Source organism: Scomber scombrus, chromosome 20 (assembly GCF_963691925.1).
Source record: "Scomber scombrus chromosome 20, fScoSco1.1, whole genome shotgun sequence".
Classification (NCBI taxonomy): Eukaryota; Metazoa; Chordata; class Actinopteri; order Scombriformes; family Scombridae; genus Scomber; species Scomber scombrus.
The window spans coordinates 12477807-12493279 of NC_084989.1; the positions used below are offsets into that span (position 1 = coordinate 12477807).

The 15473-nt window shown below is 40.7% G+C and overlaps 1 protein-coding gene across 1 annotated transcript in view; it reads left to right on the forward strand.

Moving 5' to 3' along the window:
* The window catches only part of rttn (rotatin), a 31075-nt gene extending 15741 nt beyond the window's left edge, over positions 1 to 15334 (forward strand). The window contains exons 27-49 of the mRNA XM_062441256.1: positions 83 to 249; positions 929 to 1148; positions 2151 to 2279; positions 2490 to 2600; positions 3172 to 3330; positions 3757 to 3834; positions 4388 to 4586; positions 4714 to 4811; positions 4917 to 5004; positions 5324 to 5525; positions 5847 to 5937; positions 6290 to 6440; positions 6678 to 6815; positions 7631 to 7833; positions 8048 to 8153; positions 8522 to 8619; positions 8822 to 8899; positions 9375 to 9501; positions 12191 to 12384; positions 12825 to 13098; positions 14551 to 14654; positions 14968 to 15037; positions 15158 to 15334. Of these exons, the coding sequence (XP_062297240.1) occupies positions 83 to 249; positions 929 to 1148; positions 2151 to 2279; positions 2490 to 2600; positions 3172 to 3330; positions 3757 to 3834; positions 4388 to 4586; positions 4714 to 4811; positions 4917 to 5004; positions 5324 to 5525; positions 5847 to 5937; positions 6290 to 6440; positions 6678 to 6815; positions 7631 to 7833; positions 8048 to 8153; positions 8522 to 8619; positions 8822 to 8899; positions 9375 to 9501; positions 12191 to 12384; positions 12825 to 13098; positions 14551 to 14654; positions 14968 to 15037; positions 15158 to 15237 (3165 nt within the window). The 3' untranslated portion in view covers positions 15238 to 15334. The remainder of the gene's footprint in view (positions 1 to 82; positions 250 to 928; positions 1149 to 2150; positions 2280 to 2489; positions 2601 to 3171; positions 3331 to 3756; positions 3835 to 4387; positions 4587 to 4713; positions 4812 to 4916; positions 5005 to 5323; positions 5526 to 5846; positions 5938 to 6289; positions 6441 to 6677; positions 6816 to 7630; positions 7834 to 8047; positions 8154 to 8521; positions 8620 to 8821; positions 8900 to 9374; positions 9502 to 12190; positions 12385 to 12824; positions 13099 to 14550; positions 14655 to 14967; positions 15038 to 15157) is intronic.
* The last annotated feature ends 139 nt before the right edge of the window (positions 15335 to 15473 follow it).

The following is a 15473-nucleotide window of genomic DNA, read 5'->3' on the forward strand; positions in this document are numbered from 1 at the left end:
AGAGTTGATTAGTGCATAAACTTTAATTCGGTGCATGAAATAAAGAAAACCATTGATGCCAATTCATCCATCAATCTTCCAGGAAACCATGTCCCTTCTCAATTTGCTGCTTGGGGTGGAGACACAGAACTCAACTCAGAGCCCGGGGGAGCCAGAAGAGCTGAAGAACCATGTTAGCCAGAGACTGCAGAGAGAACTCACCAGCTTCTTTAACACCTTACTCCTCCGCCTCACACATACTGCTGACAGGTAGGAGGACGGCACATGTGAGCTTGTGACTTATGAGCAGGCAAGCGGTAAAAATTGTCCTCATGTCTTCATGGGTTTTTATAGCAATAGCGATATTAGCTGTATAGTTGTTATATTTCTGAAATATATCATGGTTATTTTCATTATCATGCTAGAATTGGCAGGAATTTGGTTTTTCATCTGCTTATCAAACATAAAGTGCTGAATTCTGCATTGGCTGTAGCTCAAGGCCACAGTTGAATGTGTGAATATTTTCTACATTTGTAATGAAATACTTTTCTTGCTTCATGAAAAATTAATTGAGGAACTTCATTTACTGTGTCTGCATATTGGAAAGGTGAATGTATTCTCATGTAATGCTGTTCAATCTTCCTGTGGGGTTAGAAAATTGATTAATATTGTAAGGACCATAAAACAGATACTGTAATGTTTCTTAACTGTAAGGAAATTGTTTATTTCATTTGATTTGTTATGGAAATCCTGCTTGCCCAGCCATTTAGAACATGCAAATGCATGCAGAAATTATTAAAAAGCCACAGGTTTATGTTAAGGAATTGATATGCTAATTGTCTACATTATCTTGTCTCTTGCTCTCTTTTCTGCCTCTTGTCTACCCTCCTGTCTGTCTGGTTTACTTATGTCTCACTCTTTCTCACTCTGTCCTTTCCTGTGTGTTCAGGCTATGTTTGGCATTAGCAGGCCCCTTTAAGAGCCAGCTGGCAGTCCGTTTGCTTCAGAGCCTGCGGGTGTCTGACGCCCCACGTTTCTATGGCCTTCCCAGCCTGGAGAGGACACTGCAGGGCATGGTCAGCCTGACGGGCCAGCCTGGCTGGAGCTTGCACTGCCCTGACCTGCAGCCAACCTCCCTCTGCTCCAAGTATCTCAGTGGGCTATTAGAGGTGTGTGAGCCTGTGTATGCATGAGGGAAATTCTGTGTCTGTTCAGTATGTGCACATGTTCATGTGTTTCATGGACTAACTCTCATTAGAGATAAGAATGCCTACAAAATGAGCGAAAGAAAAAAGCACCGTACTTTCTTAGGAATTAATTAAAATTAAGCAAAATATGGTTACGGGACATGAATTGAAATAGGTAAAAATCTCATTGATTAGATATGCCACACTGTGAAGATGCTGATGAGATTAATCAACCTTGCCTATTCCATCTGTTCAGTTGTTCAACAGTCCATGAAACAATAGCGTAACGCAGTGTAGACCAGCTTGTGCAGCAGTCATCAGCACAGAGGTGTCCAAACTTTTCTTTTTGCTTTTGGAATGAAGACCCCTGTGGAATAGGCTATCCCGTTTACACAACACCTACCCCTGTTCATTTAGTTTTAAGCTTACATGGACATGAATCAAGATTACATGAAGATTGAAGGTTAATTTCCTTTTCAGTCAAGATCTCCCGTGACTACTTCCATCTCTCTAATAACAATCAGACACCTAACTCTTTCACCCATCCCTCTCAACCCTCTGACCCACCTTTTCAGCCAATACTCATGACACTGAAGGGCCCTGAAGCTCATCAGACCTTGGGCTCCTCTCTCTTCAGTGCAGTCCCACATCCGGATGGCACATCAAAGCTAAATAATTAGTCTCAGCTGTATTTAGCTTTCTTATGGATGCAGTGAGTTGCATGACAAGCATACTGTAATCATTAACTCAGAAACAAATGTTCTCTGTTCATTTTCTTGTATTTGCCTTCGGTATTGAAATGGGAAACAATCAGAAACTGGGAGCAACACGCAGTAACACAAAATCAAATCAAAGTAACATGCAGTTCTGCCAGCTTTGTTTTTGCAGGGTGAGAATTTTGAACAGGAAATAATGAAACGCATGATTGCATTGCTGTGCACTGTGATCTGATATTCCCAGTGGTAATGTTTGCCATTTGCACAGGTGATCTCCTCATTTTATGTAGAGTGGGGAGGCAACTCTATGTCTTTCATGGGCAAAGGTGTAACCAAGAATGCTGTCATCTGCTTGCTTCACCTATCCCATGAGATGATGGCCGAGAACAAGGACAAGGCAAGTGTCAGCTGTACTTAAAAGACTTTCAGGATGCTGCTTAGATAAAATGTTGAATTAGATTCATAAAATTGACTAGAACCACACACAGCACATTAATCACAGACTGTCTACACCATCAACAAACAGTGACCACAAGACTGCACAGTATTAAAACATTTTGTCATGTAACCACAACCATTTCTGTCCTGTCTGTTTTGTCTACATCAGGACTTCATTTCCCAGTGGTCTTTGGGGAACGAGGCAGCTGCAGAGGAGGCCAGTGCCTCTCAGCTCGGTTTGGCCTGGCTTATCCCACTATGGGTGGACAGAGATCAAGAGGTACGGACAATCTCTTGCTTCTCACTTTCTTGAATTAATAATAATTTTGACATATGTTCCTTTGAACACTTTAAACACATATCCTATATAGGACACTTAAATATTCAGCTGTTCACTATTTATTATTCAGCTCCACTTCATAAACTCTTTCTGTCATGAAAACGTTTCTAGATGTTTGTCTTTTGGGACAAAATGAAACCCATAAGAGGCACACAAGAACTCAGACAAAGAGAAGCATTTGACAGCTAGTCGTACCAAATTCTCTCTCTGTCTCCAAAAATAAGTTCCCACATAAATTCAGTCTAAGAGGCTCCCTTGACAAGGTAGACGCTGTCTTTGTCATCGTCAATTTAAATGTTATTCTAGTCGTAGGAATTGCCAGCAGGGCCAAATTCATTCTTGTTTAAATTGCTATAGATATGTTTTCTGTACCATTCCTGATTTATCACTTTTTCATCTATGGATGTACATGTATGCACCTCAGAGCTTATTGCCCTCCACCTATCTCTTTCTATCTATTTCTCCTTCCTGAAACATCCACCCAAATTTGTGTCTCCCCTTGTCATCCCAGGTGAGGTTTGCCAGTTTGGGTTTAGGCGCAGCTTTGTCCTCAGTGCCCAGCGGATGCCAGGCTCTGTGTGCCAGCTGTCAGAACATCAGCGGAGGTCTGTGGGGCACATTGCTCAACATCCTCCTCGATCAGCAGGAGAGCAGCATGGTCCGCAGAGAGGTACAATGTCAGCACTGCAACTCTGCTCTACTGTCTCTGCCACCCAAAATCATTTTTATCCCTATGGCTACACAGGAAATGAATAACATTCTCTCGGGGGTCATGGGCCAAAATATAGAACACTAGACTGTTTGTTTTCTTATTTAGAGAGATGATTGACAAAAGATAACCCATCTATAACTGTCAAAACCACTTGTGTTGCTTTGTGCCAGATTGACCTATCAGTTTTAACACTGGTCCACATATATCATAAATATCAACAAGACAAATTTCACTTTCATTTCATCTGCGGTCAGAAAATGTGACTGGACTGTAATGTATTACCAGCCAAATACAGGCAGATGGCACTGTTGCTGATGTAGTTTAACTTGACCCTGTGTGTGTGTGTGTATGTCTTATTTGGGTTTTCTTGGTTTGTGTGTCCAGGCTGCATTTATCCTGCAGAACTTGCTGGTGATGCCCATGCCTGCCAACGCAGAGGAGGCCAAGGACTCCCACTGGCAGGTCTGTAGCTCTGCCAGCCAGCTTTTATAGACCATGAACTGTTTTTTTCTCTCCCTCTCTCTCTGTTGCTCTCTCTTTCTACTCTCACCCTCTCATTCTTACCCCTCCTTTCCTCTCTTGTTGAGCCCTGCAGGGTTCAGACCAGGGGTGCCACTAGGGTTGAAGCTCAGGCCTCCAGCACTCACAATTCAGTTTAAATTTTTGTTAAAACAGCAACAGCATCTTAATTAGGGTTTTCATTATTTGAAGAGGTGAAAAAAGAAAGTAAGATAATGTAATCTTGTTGTAAATGCCAACAAAGTTTATAAAGACTGAAATACAAAGCACAAATCAGACTGTTTTAAAAGTAAGTAAACGAAACTTGACATTTAAACTTGAAAAAAAAGAAGTAAGACTTAGTGATTACCACACACGGCCTAAAACATCCTGTAGATGTGAAACACCACCTCATCAGTGTTTCCTTTGCTCTATTTCTATCAGGTGTGTGAGATTCATAGAACAATTTGATGTTTAAACATGTAACACTCTACACATTCACCTTCTCCTCTTCCAGCATCCGTGTGTCCATGATGAGGTGTCCGGTGTGTCTTTGGTGGGTCTCCCAGCTCTTCAGGCTCTGCTTTACCACTGTCAGTATTTCCAGCATGTGGCTTTTTCTGCCTCCAGTTGTTATAGAGGCAGGTACACTTTCTACCTGCAACCTTCTGCTGGTGCCACCAGTGGACCTAGTCCTCAGGACAGCACTTCATTAGGTAGGGTTTACTTTCATGTTTCATGATTTATCTAATGTAATTTACTGTCCTCATAATGACAAATTAAATTATTTTATAGCATTTTTAGCACCAGTTGATATATCACTTTATATATATGCTTGTCTAGATTCAGAGAATTCTCTGTGGTTTTGGAAATGTGCCCCACCAGCACTGACTATCAACTCTAGCAGACCTTCCAGTTCCCTCTCCACCTCTAGCACTGTGGTCAGCTTGCTCTTTTACTCTCTGATATGTAAACACACACCAGCATGCATCAAATAAACCGCTTAATTCAAATGGATGCTCACTTTTTCATGTTGTCCATTATAGATAAGAGGTTCAGGGCCTCACACCCCCAGGGCTCCCTCCCCATTGAGCATCACAGAAGAAACCCCTGCCAGCAGACTAATGGCTCAAGGTACTTCAGAGAGAGTGTTGCCTGTGTGTGTGCACACGTGCATTCACAGTTATAATAACACAGCATGGTTTAGCTCTTCATAGCAAATAAACCCCCACATTATTTTCCTTTTAGAAGCAGTGAACTTCATTGTTGTCAGGTTATGTTAGTGTTTCTATTTCTATTGGACACATACAATCCAAAAAGGAGAACATTGTTCTGTAGTATTTTACCTTGGTTTGATGTCTTTGATTATGTTGTCAGAGACTGAGATGTGATTCACAGTGTATGAAGCATTGGGTAAGCATCTCTATTAGCTGTCTATTGATGTGTCTCATAGGCCAGAGTGACACAGACACCAACGACTCAGTTACCTCCCAAGACTCCCGACAGGGTGAGCCCTTGGCTGTGGAACCCGTTGTCATGGTAACTCCCGACCTCCTGACAGCCCACTGTGGCCTGCTGACTAACCTGCTGGCCATCCTGCCAGATTTTACCCTCACTGCCATTCGACACAACCAGCTCCTCAAAGCACTGGCCAGGTAAGAGGCCACATGCTCAGTCCACATCAATAAAGACTGAACACACTCTGCCCTCTAATCCCCTCTAATATGCTGTCAATAATGATCTCGGAATGGGAGAGATAGTTTCTTTGTGACCTTCTTTTTTCAAATATAAACATTTAAAATGTATGGTGATTATAGCTGATTGATTCTTTTAGTTACCAGTAAAAATACCAAATGTTTTATGGTTGTAATGAGTTAAAAAAATAAACAGAGAATTAATGATGATTGTTGGCATAATCTATTCTAGTTAGTTTCTTGAAAACAAACTTTCTCCACCATGTTTCATTTCTTCCACAGCTTGGTGGATATCGGGCCTATCAACAAATGTCTGACTGAGCTGAAGACGCCCAGCATCCTACCAGGAGAGAGAGAGGACATCAAGAGCCAAGTGAGGAGCTCAGTGATAGACAGTTCTTAAGAGTTTTTGTTATTATGACTTACCACAGAAAAATGTGGGTTGGTACAGTACAGTGCCAGTTTCAGTTAAGCACTAGACTGTCTGAGGGCAGAAGCAGATTTCAACGTGGGTGGAATACTTAACAAGCGTTATACTAAAAAGCACAGCATTGTTTTTATCAGGTGGGAGAATCAACTTTAAAAAAGAAAGACTTTTTCTTATTATATATTCAGTTGAACTTTTCTCTAATCTCACTCTCTTAATACATGTTTTTTCATGTCTGATTGCACACATGGGATTAATTTGTGTCAATTTCTCCCTGTGTGTTTGTCCATGTGTCAAGTTTGTCACCCTACTTAAGTTTCTGTCCAGCTTCTCCAAGCTGCTGCAGTCATGTGTCATTGTGAGCCAGGAGCTGATTGGGCAGATGGACTTCCTGAAACAGCTGTTGACCACTTTGGTGGTAGCGCTCATAATGGATACCAAAGGATTAGGTTAGAGTCTTATATGAAATTTGTTTTAAATTCAAATGTAATGACATATATATGTATGTATATATACACATATATATATCCAATATCCCATACATACTGTTTTTTTTACATCTGTCTCATTTATCTTTTATCTGTTTTGAAAATCCTCAACTGCAGTATGTTCTACAGCATGATCTGTGTGTGGCTTTGTGGATGCTTCGTGTCATACATTTTGTGACTCACTTTTTCCCTCTTTAGATGCAGGCACCCGTGACACGGTTTGTGTGTGCTGGGCAGACGTGTTTATGCTCCTGGCTACTCTGGTGAGGAGGGACAGCTCAGCAGCGTACCCATCTGTCTCTGCTGTGCTGGGGAGACGCTGGCGGACATTTGCAGGTACAAAGATACTGAGCTTTGTGTGTGTGTGCTTGCACAGATGTTATAGTGAGTGAGTAAAAGTGACAAAATTAATTATACTGGTTAGAGCTGCAGAATTACTTGTATGATCATATATAATAGATTACTTCTCAGAGCTTAGAATAATAGATCATTGTCCTGTCGGTAAGATTCAGGTAGTTTAGTTTATCAAAATTACACATTGTGGTTTTAAGACTCAAAATCTTGCCACGTGAATTTACAATGTAAAATATTTTTTCCCCCTCAAATCACAAAGCCTGATCATCATGATTAGGGTAATTATGCTAATTGCCTTAACTCACAAAATAATCAAGATTATCGTTTTAGATATAATTTTGCAGCCTTAATTCTGTCAAATTAACGCATTTGTTGCATCATGGCTGTGTGTATTACAGATGCTAGGATAAGGTAATGGCTTCCTGTTCTTATACTATCTCTACTCCACCTACTCATCTTCCTCTGTGATTAATGGCGCAACAGGGAAATCTGATGAGTCCAGTAAAAGATGAAAGCTGAGCCTTTGTGCGCATATTTATTGCTGTTTGTACATGTTTATGCTATCTGGGTGTCTGCGTACACATTTAAATGATTAGTGTGTTCCCTACCAGTGCATACTGTCTCAGTCATGAACAAATATTGAGCTGTCAAGGGATTTAAACAATGGATTTCCTTTTTACATCTTCCCATCATTCAATATGTGTTGCAGTGTCATTCATTAAAAGAAAGCTGTTGTCCTATCGACTCACTTTTTTATTTTCCCTCTCTGTGTGTTTTTGTGTGTGTGTATTCAGCAGAAACGTTATCAGTGTGTGTGAATGAGAAGTTTGTGGATCCCCTTCTCCATACAGTGGCTCTGCAGTTCCTCTGTACAGTTTTCACAGAAGAGACAAAAAGACTAGGTGTAGAGGCCACAACCTCAAGCTGTAAAGATGCCACTGCTTTGTCTGACATCCTGAATGGTCCCTCATCTAGCCAGCTATGTGAAATGTTACTGCAGGTAAGAGAGGGGGTGGGGCCATGTGCTAGTATCTCTCTAGACCTCGATGCAATGAGAATATGAAATCACTAAGCTTGGCTATATGTTTTATTTATGGCACTGTATATGCTCATGACCTGGTTTCAACAACAACCAAAACTTTGATTGTTGTTTTTTCTGAATTTATGGTTATTTGAAATGATCACTGTCTTCTCTGCCTGTCTGTTGATGTCAGAGTTTTGAGAGGAGAACTCTTCAGGACCCTTTAAAAAAACTGACAGCCAGAGCTCTCATGACACTGCTAACCTGCAGCCCCACAGCCCAGAACCATGCAGCTAAAGGTAATTACCCTAACCTCAGGTTAGAGTTCAAGTTAGTTTCTTTTTTACTCTGACGCATTTTTAAATGGGTCATTAGCTTTTTTGTCTGGTGGTTCCCCACAAGATGCATGTACATAGTTTTTCCTGTTAACCTACATTATAAACCCAGTCCTGGATTAGAAAAGTTTCCAAAATACTACTTTGGAAAACGACTATTGCCAGAAATCAACTTGTCCACCATGAGTTTAGTTCACCATTGCCATTGGGAGCTTTTTTTGCCCATTATAGTGGATATCTTGTTGTTATGCTTCAAATACTATGAAGTTAACAATATGAAAAAAAGTGTAATTTCATCCTATTCTGAACCTCTGTCTATCTTTTTGCTCCAGCTGGTTTAATTGACAGCTGTGTGGAGCAAATGAAGCAGACCCAATCCCAGCTCCACCTGGAGTCAGTCCGACCCGGCAAGGCTTCTTACCGCAAAAAGGTGAGCAGAGACTGGCTGGAAATTTCCAGTCTCAGCTATTCTGTGCTGCCTTTTTTTTTTTTTCCATTGGCATCATGAGTGACTTTTCAGATAAATATTATGAACATCAGTTGTAGCTCTCAGCAGTTAGCCCACTTAGTGTTTGTGAACAGTAAAGGGTGATTTTTAACGCAGCCTTTGTTTTGTCTTTCTTTATCATCAGGAAGAGGGCTATTTAAAGGAAGTCAAGCTGACTGTGGAGATCCTGCGGAGTGCTCTTTACCGCAACGATGAATGCAAAGTGAGCCTCCGTGTCTGCCTTTTAATTCCCCACTGCTAATTGTTTTTTAATGCAACCTCAGAGTACCAATGCTGTGCCTGTAAATTAAATTCACTTAAATGTGCATGGCCCCGCTAACATCTCAGTAAGTTTAGCTTCTTAAAGCCAGTAATGGCATTACTTACAGAGCATATAAGCCAGTTTTCATTTTCTAGTGGCCTTTCAGTCACTGGTGGTTACCTTGGACCAAATAGCCAGGGAGGCTCTACTGCAGTGTTTACCCTGCCATTATTCTCTTCCCTGTGTGTTTTTCCTGCACACTCACAAAAATACTGAGGCGTTTTATGTTGATTATTGCCATCTGTGTTTGTGCTCTTGTATAAATCAGGCTTTCTCTAATGTATGTTATTACTGTAACCCAGTGTGCATCTGTAATCATGTACATGCTTGTATGTGGGCCTATTCTTATGCAAGAACATGTGGGTATAATGTGTAGGTGGTGGCCACAGATGCTCGCCTAACACCGGTGCTCTATGCTCTTTGGCCTTGGTTCGTATTGGATGACCCCACCATGGAGGCGGTACTGGAGCTTTTGTGTGTCTATACAGCCAACTGCACCGCAGGTCTGTATGTGTGTGTCTGTTTTGTCTGTCTGTATGTCTATGTTTTTGTGTAGGCACTGTGCCTGGCCCGTGCCTGCCCATTGCCTCTGTCTGTGGTTAGCAATCTGACTGAGTCACACACTCTTCGCACTAAGAGCCCCATTGTCCTTCCCAGTGACCACTGAACAACATTGTGTCTCACTGTATAAGGCCAGCGCTTGCTTGCCTGCCAGCTACAATGGACACAGTGTCAGGATCCGGAGATCAAGCTGCACGTCTGTCTAGATGCATGTATGGCAACGGGCTTCAGACCAGTGGGAGATAATGTGGGGAGTCACAGAGCATCTCTGTGTTGCCTGAGTTATTGGTATTCAGTCATGCAAATGTAAGAGCTGTGAATGTGGAAATCAGAACACCAAAAGACTTGTAGAAAAAGCTTCCTGAGCAGGGGAAAGGCAAAATTCATGGGGAGGAAACAGTAGGGAAAATTTTACTTTGATAAACGGCTCGTGGTCCCTTTGATGTGTTTGTGTATGTGCCTAAATGCGTGTGTGAATGGTGTAGTTGTGCAATTGAAATCAGTTTCATCAGTAAGGGAAAGTAAGTTTTATGTGCAACACTGAACATTTCTGAGTGTGTGTGTGTGTGTGTGTGTGTGTGTGTGTGTGTGTGTGTGTGTGTGTGTGTGTGTGTGTGTGTGTGTGTGTGTGTGCGTGTGCGTGTGTGTCTGTGTCTGTATGTGTATTTGATTGGCACTGGTTCCTCAGTGGGTGCCTGTGCTCTGATCTAAAATCAGTCGCTTTAGACCCCCCATAAGCTGAAGCTGCGAAGCACCAAAAATCTGTGAAGTCTGGCACGGTATTTCCCTAAAGGTTAACTGAACAGCAGGTTGTGTTCAGGCTGCATGCAGCCAGGCTTAGTATTACACCATCCACCCTCAGGCTACCATTTTGTCTCTTGAGACTGCTACATTTCTACCGAATGTTTCATCTCAAGTCTACCTCATTCATCCAAGGCTTTGTTTGCACTGCTAGTTCAAGTCAGATTGTTGTTTTCATCTGTACCACACATATTTTCATAGATATTTTTGTAGAAACACCAAAAAAATGCTCCCACAGACGTAGTAAAAAAAGAGAAGTAAAAAATGTAAGACCATTTTTTTGCCTATATTTGTATAGAATAATCAGTCCTATATGTTGCATGGTTATAAAAAAATTAATCAAGATTTGGCATCAGTGGGAACGCAAGTAGATCCCTTATAAAGCAGACCTCCCTTGTCAATTCTGTGATTCACCAGCATTCTTGACAGTATTGAGATAACCTCAGGCTAACATCAGCATACGCCTGTTGCTGTATGTTACTATTCTAGGATTAGCATAACCAACAAGCTGTCATGTTTTCCAATAAGCAACATCAATCAGTGTCACACTATTTCTTGTCAGGGCTCTCTGTTTTAAACATGTTCATTTCTTAATTTTTCGCACATGATCTACATATGCAGCAATTAATTATCTCAGTTACTGATGTGAATGTGGCACAAAAAGAGAGAGATTTTATTTACATCACTTATTTGTATGTTATCTATCTGTGCTTACATTTCTGAATACATTGTAGCCATAGCCTGGAGCTAAATAAATTCCCATCCCTCCGGTCAGAGGAGGGTGGTGGTCATCAACAGTCAAACTTAATAAAGATTAAAAGATAGTTAAAAGATGAAAAACATTCTGAGTATTTTAAAGCTATATATTCTACATGGAGGACCTCATTCCTTCAGAACTCATTTGGAACACAGAGAAGTGAGTTTCTGTTGGCTACTCTTTTCTCTCTCAGCAGCTACATCCTTATTGTTCCCAGAAAGGCACAGTATATTTTGTCTTTGTACAAGAACTCCAGTCTTCTTCATCATTTTTGTCATTTGGCTAGACAGCTTTTACATCTAAACAAGCTGTGCATGCAGCCATGCAGAGATGTTTTGGTGTAGTGGGCAGACAGCCGTGCAGCCCGACGCGTCAGTTTTTATTTTTGTGGCTACTGGTGCTGCAGGCAGGCCAGCGAGCCAGCTTTAAGATAAACAGAAAGAAGCAACTGCTTCCAAGAACAAGAAGAAGAGAGCACTTTGCTGAGTGCTCCACAGTGTTTGTGTTAGACTTTTCTTGGTGCTAAAAGTCGATAACATAGCTGCTAAAGGTATGTAGAAGTACAGTACAGCACATAGCTACCAGAGGAATTATATGGTCTTGACACTTCCCAACAAAACAGATGGAGGCCACTTTTTGGTTGTTGATCATTGTAACACTAGGGTACATGCAATTTAGTTTGAACATATGTTTGGAAGAATCTCACCCAATACTAACATTAAGATGGTAAATGGTTGCATGAGGTGTTATTTCACAGTAACAGCATGTTTTTATTATCACTCCTACCATTGAAGACATGGGGTTAAGGTAGGAAAATAGCGTAGGAAATAGTATTCCCTTAAAATAAACCTCCACCTTTGAACTGCTCTGCTGTGTAATTACTGCGGATGATGTGCTCCAGCCTACACACATTTTACAACTAGGTATGTACGTACATAGCTTGTATTTGCATGTGTGTCCAGCTTTCTGTCAAAGATCATGGTGGCTAAATGACATCCACACATTCATTTGATTTTTAAAAAGACAGTTATATCAGTACAGTTCTCATACTTTTGTTTTTTCCACTTTCCCAGCATGCAGTTCTCTTTGTGGTGGTGGCCCTGGTGTTGTACCAGGATTAAAAGGCACCTCTAGTAGCTCTCTGATGAACTCTGTCATGAAGCTGGCCTCTGGGATTGCCCCAGACAACAGCCCCATCCAGAAGCTTGCCTTCTCCCTCTTGGCAAACCTGGCCATGTCCCGTGACTGCAGAGGCTTCCTGCAAAAGGTACACGCCTGGTACAAAATGTACACAACCAGGCAAAGTATACATAAACTTAGTGGACAAAATGAATATAGAGGCTTTTATTCACAATGCATAAGCCATCTGGTTTTCCCCTAAAAGGGGGATATCTTATTGTAGAATAAGCCTGTAAATATGAGCCAATTTAACAGTTTTCTTAAGTTTATTTTTACCAACCATTACAAGTTAAGCAAATTTAACTGAAGTGAGATATGCAGTGTTACAGAATTTTTTAAAAGGCACAGCACTGGCTAATACTGGCATCAGCATAAGCTTTTCTCACATGTCAGAATCTTACCCTCACACTTTCTGTATGCTGGCTGTGGAAATATTCTCTAAACTGGGGAGCAACTCTAATGATCCGTCAATGTGATATCAGAACTCTAAATCTCTCTTGTCGCCTTCCCTTTTTTTGTCACTTGCAGAATAATTTCCTGCAGGCCTTCCTGTCAGTGCCGGTGCCCAAGGCAGGTGGTGTTAAGGCCATGTCTGTAGGTTGTGGTGGTGGGAGCCTACTGGGCCAGTGGTTGAGGCTGCTGGTCAGTCTCTCGTTTGCAGAGGACGGTCAGCAGAGTATCCTCAGGGTGACTGGAGCCTTGGAGCTGTTAGCAGACCTGGCGCTGCACCGTCGCCACGCGCTGCTCACCCTGCACAACCTCTGCTTCTGCCCTGCCAACAAACCTCACGTCATCGCCAGCGGTATGGAAGGGAAGCAGGGCTGAAAGTTTAGACAAATGGTGGCGTCAGCACATACTGGGACTGCTTTATTTATTTATTTATTTTTTTCTTGGTTGACATCGGCTGATCATTGAAGCTTTTCTATTATGATGCAGAGACGTATGAAGGGAAAACATGCCGTACATCACTTTTAAAATTAGTTTAAATCATTTATTTTAATTTATTGGTTTATTTGTCAAGCACAGTACATATAAATAAACATTACTGTGAATATGGCAGAATTAGCCCAAAGACTACTTTTCCTTCATTGTTCCTGACCAGGTGTGAATTGGCAGCCCAAAATCAAGAAACTAATTTTAAACAACAAACAAACAAACAGTTAAAGAACAGCTTCACAAGAGCAGACATAAGCAATAGTCTTCTGACAAGTGTGTCGGTTCATAAGGTCATTAATGAGGTACACACAACAGCTCGACAGTGGGTCCGATTTTATGTTTTTTGTTTACAGTCGGGATTATTAGAATAAAATTGGTAGGGAGTGTGATTGCATGTCAATCTTATATCTCGCAGTTTTCCCTGTCTCTCTCATAAGTCAACTTTTTAGAAATGGAAGACAAAAGTTATTTTAAATAATGTTAGAACATTGCAAGGACTGCCAAACCAACTAGAAAATCAACAGCCAAATCTCCAATTTTTACCTGCTTGTACTTAGTTTTACCTCATTATGGTTCTCTGGTCAATAAATAGTCTTTGTGGTGGCCTCTCAAGACAAACCAGCTCTGTGCTACCTGTCCACAGAGGAATGAAGAAAGTTGAGCATAGAACAACTAAATGATATAATGTACACAGTTTTTATACATATCAAACTGTGTCATTGTCTTTGGACCTCACAGTGTTAAAAATAATTTAATACAGCTTTAAAAATTAGGGTGAAGTGGTCATTTTTCACCCTTTATTCAGCAGCTTTCTGTAAAAGTAATTTAGGAAGATTGCAAACAAAGTACAGAGGTTAGTAACTCTAAGAAGTAGGTAGACACTATTTGCACTGCAAGCTGCAGGTGGGAGTTGTGGGGCTACGGTGGGTGTAATCTGTCATCTGACAATTTCTGCACGTTTCCTGTGGAAATTTCCTGTGTTAGACATACAGTGTGCTCTCAATCAATCAATCATCTCACAGGAAATGCATGATCTTGACTACAATGCCTTTGTCAAATTTCCACATGAATAGTGAAAAATGTGAAACGTGAGGAAATGATCCAGAAAAAGACTGTTTAGTTCAATTATTTTTAACTAAAAATATCAATATGTAGTGTTTTATATACTCTATTATGTTACTTGTCATAACTACAATTATTTTAAAGGGCGCTGCTGTTTACATTTATAATTAAATGAGCCTTTTACCTGCATATTGATTGCTATCTTAAAATTCATTAATGTCTCTAATTATCTTTATTTATTTATTTTTAATTTCAGACAAAGCAATGAAAGTATTGCTATGCTGTCTGGAAAGTAAAGAGATGGAGACGCGCTGTATGGGAGCTTCTGCACTCTGGGCGTTGCTCCATAACAATCAAAGGGTACGCACTCTCCCAAATACATGCATTCACCAAAATACTAAAACATTATATAGTAACTGCATTTATTGGTTTGCGTTGAAGTTTATCGGCAGTTAAAAAATAAAATCCTGGGGTGTCTTCATTCTGTCTGTGACTAGGCCTGTAAAATAATAAATCCACTTGAAAGCTTGATTGTCCTTTTTGCATACAGCTGACCAACCCTTTTTATCTCCTTATTGTAAACTCCTCACTATGAAAAAGAAAGAATTCTCTCTTGGTTCCAGACTTATCAACACAAGTCTTCCTAATCTGTCTTTCTAATTTCCCATCAAAGGCCAAGACTACTTTGAAGTGTCCTTCTGTTCGATTGAGAATTGAGGAGGCATATACCATCTCGAAGAAGGGTATGCATTTATTCACTTTGATGAAGGCATATCAGCGTCTGTCCTGGCGCTGAATCTGAACATTATGTTTTGCATGTCCAGTTGTTTACAGCTGTGCTTTGGTTTTTCTCTAAACTACAGATGCGGAGAGCAAGCAGGAGCCTATGAGCACCTACCTGTTGAAGTGCCTTGAAAACCTCTCCCTGCTGCTGAATACTTGATGTTATGATGATGTTATTTATATTGTTTTTTTTGTATCATGTTTTATACAAATTAAATGTTTGTTAATTTTTATATTAAAGTGATAAAAGTACTTCACTTCATACTATCATTTTCCAACTGTTGTTTAAAACACAGCTATTGTGGTTGAGGTGGTGGTTTGCCACCTTGGTTAGGCTGATGATAACAAGCAGGATTTACCCACCATGACATATTTACAGACAGTATGAACGCTTCC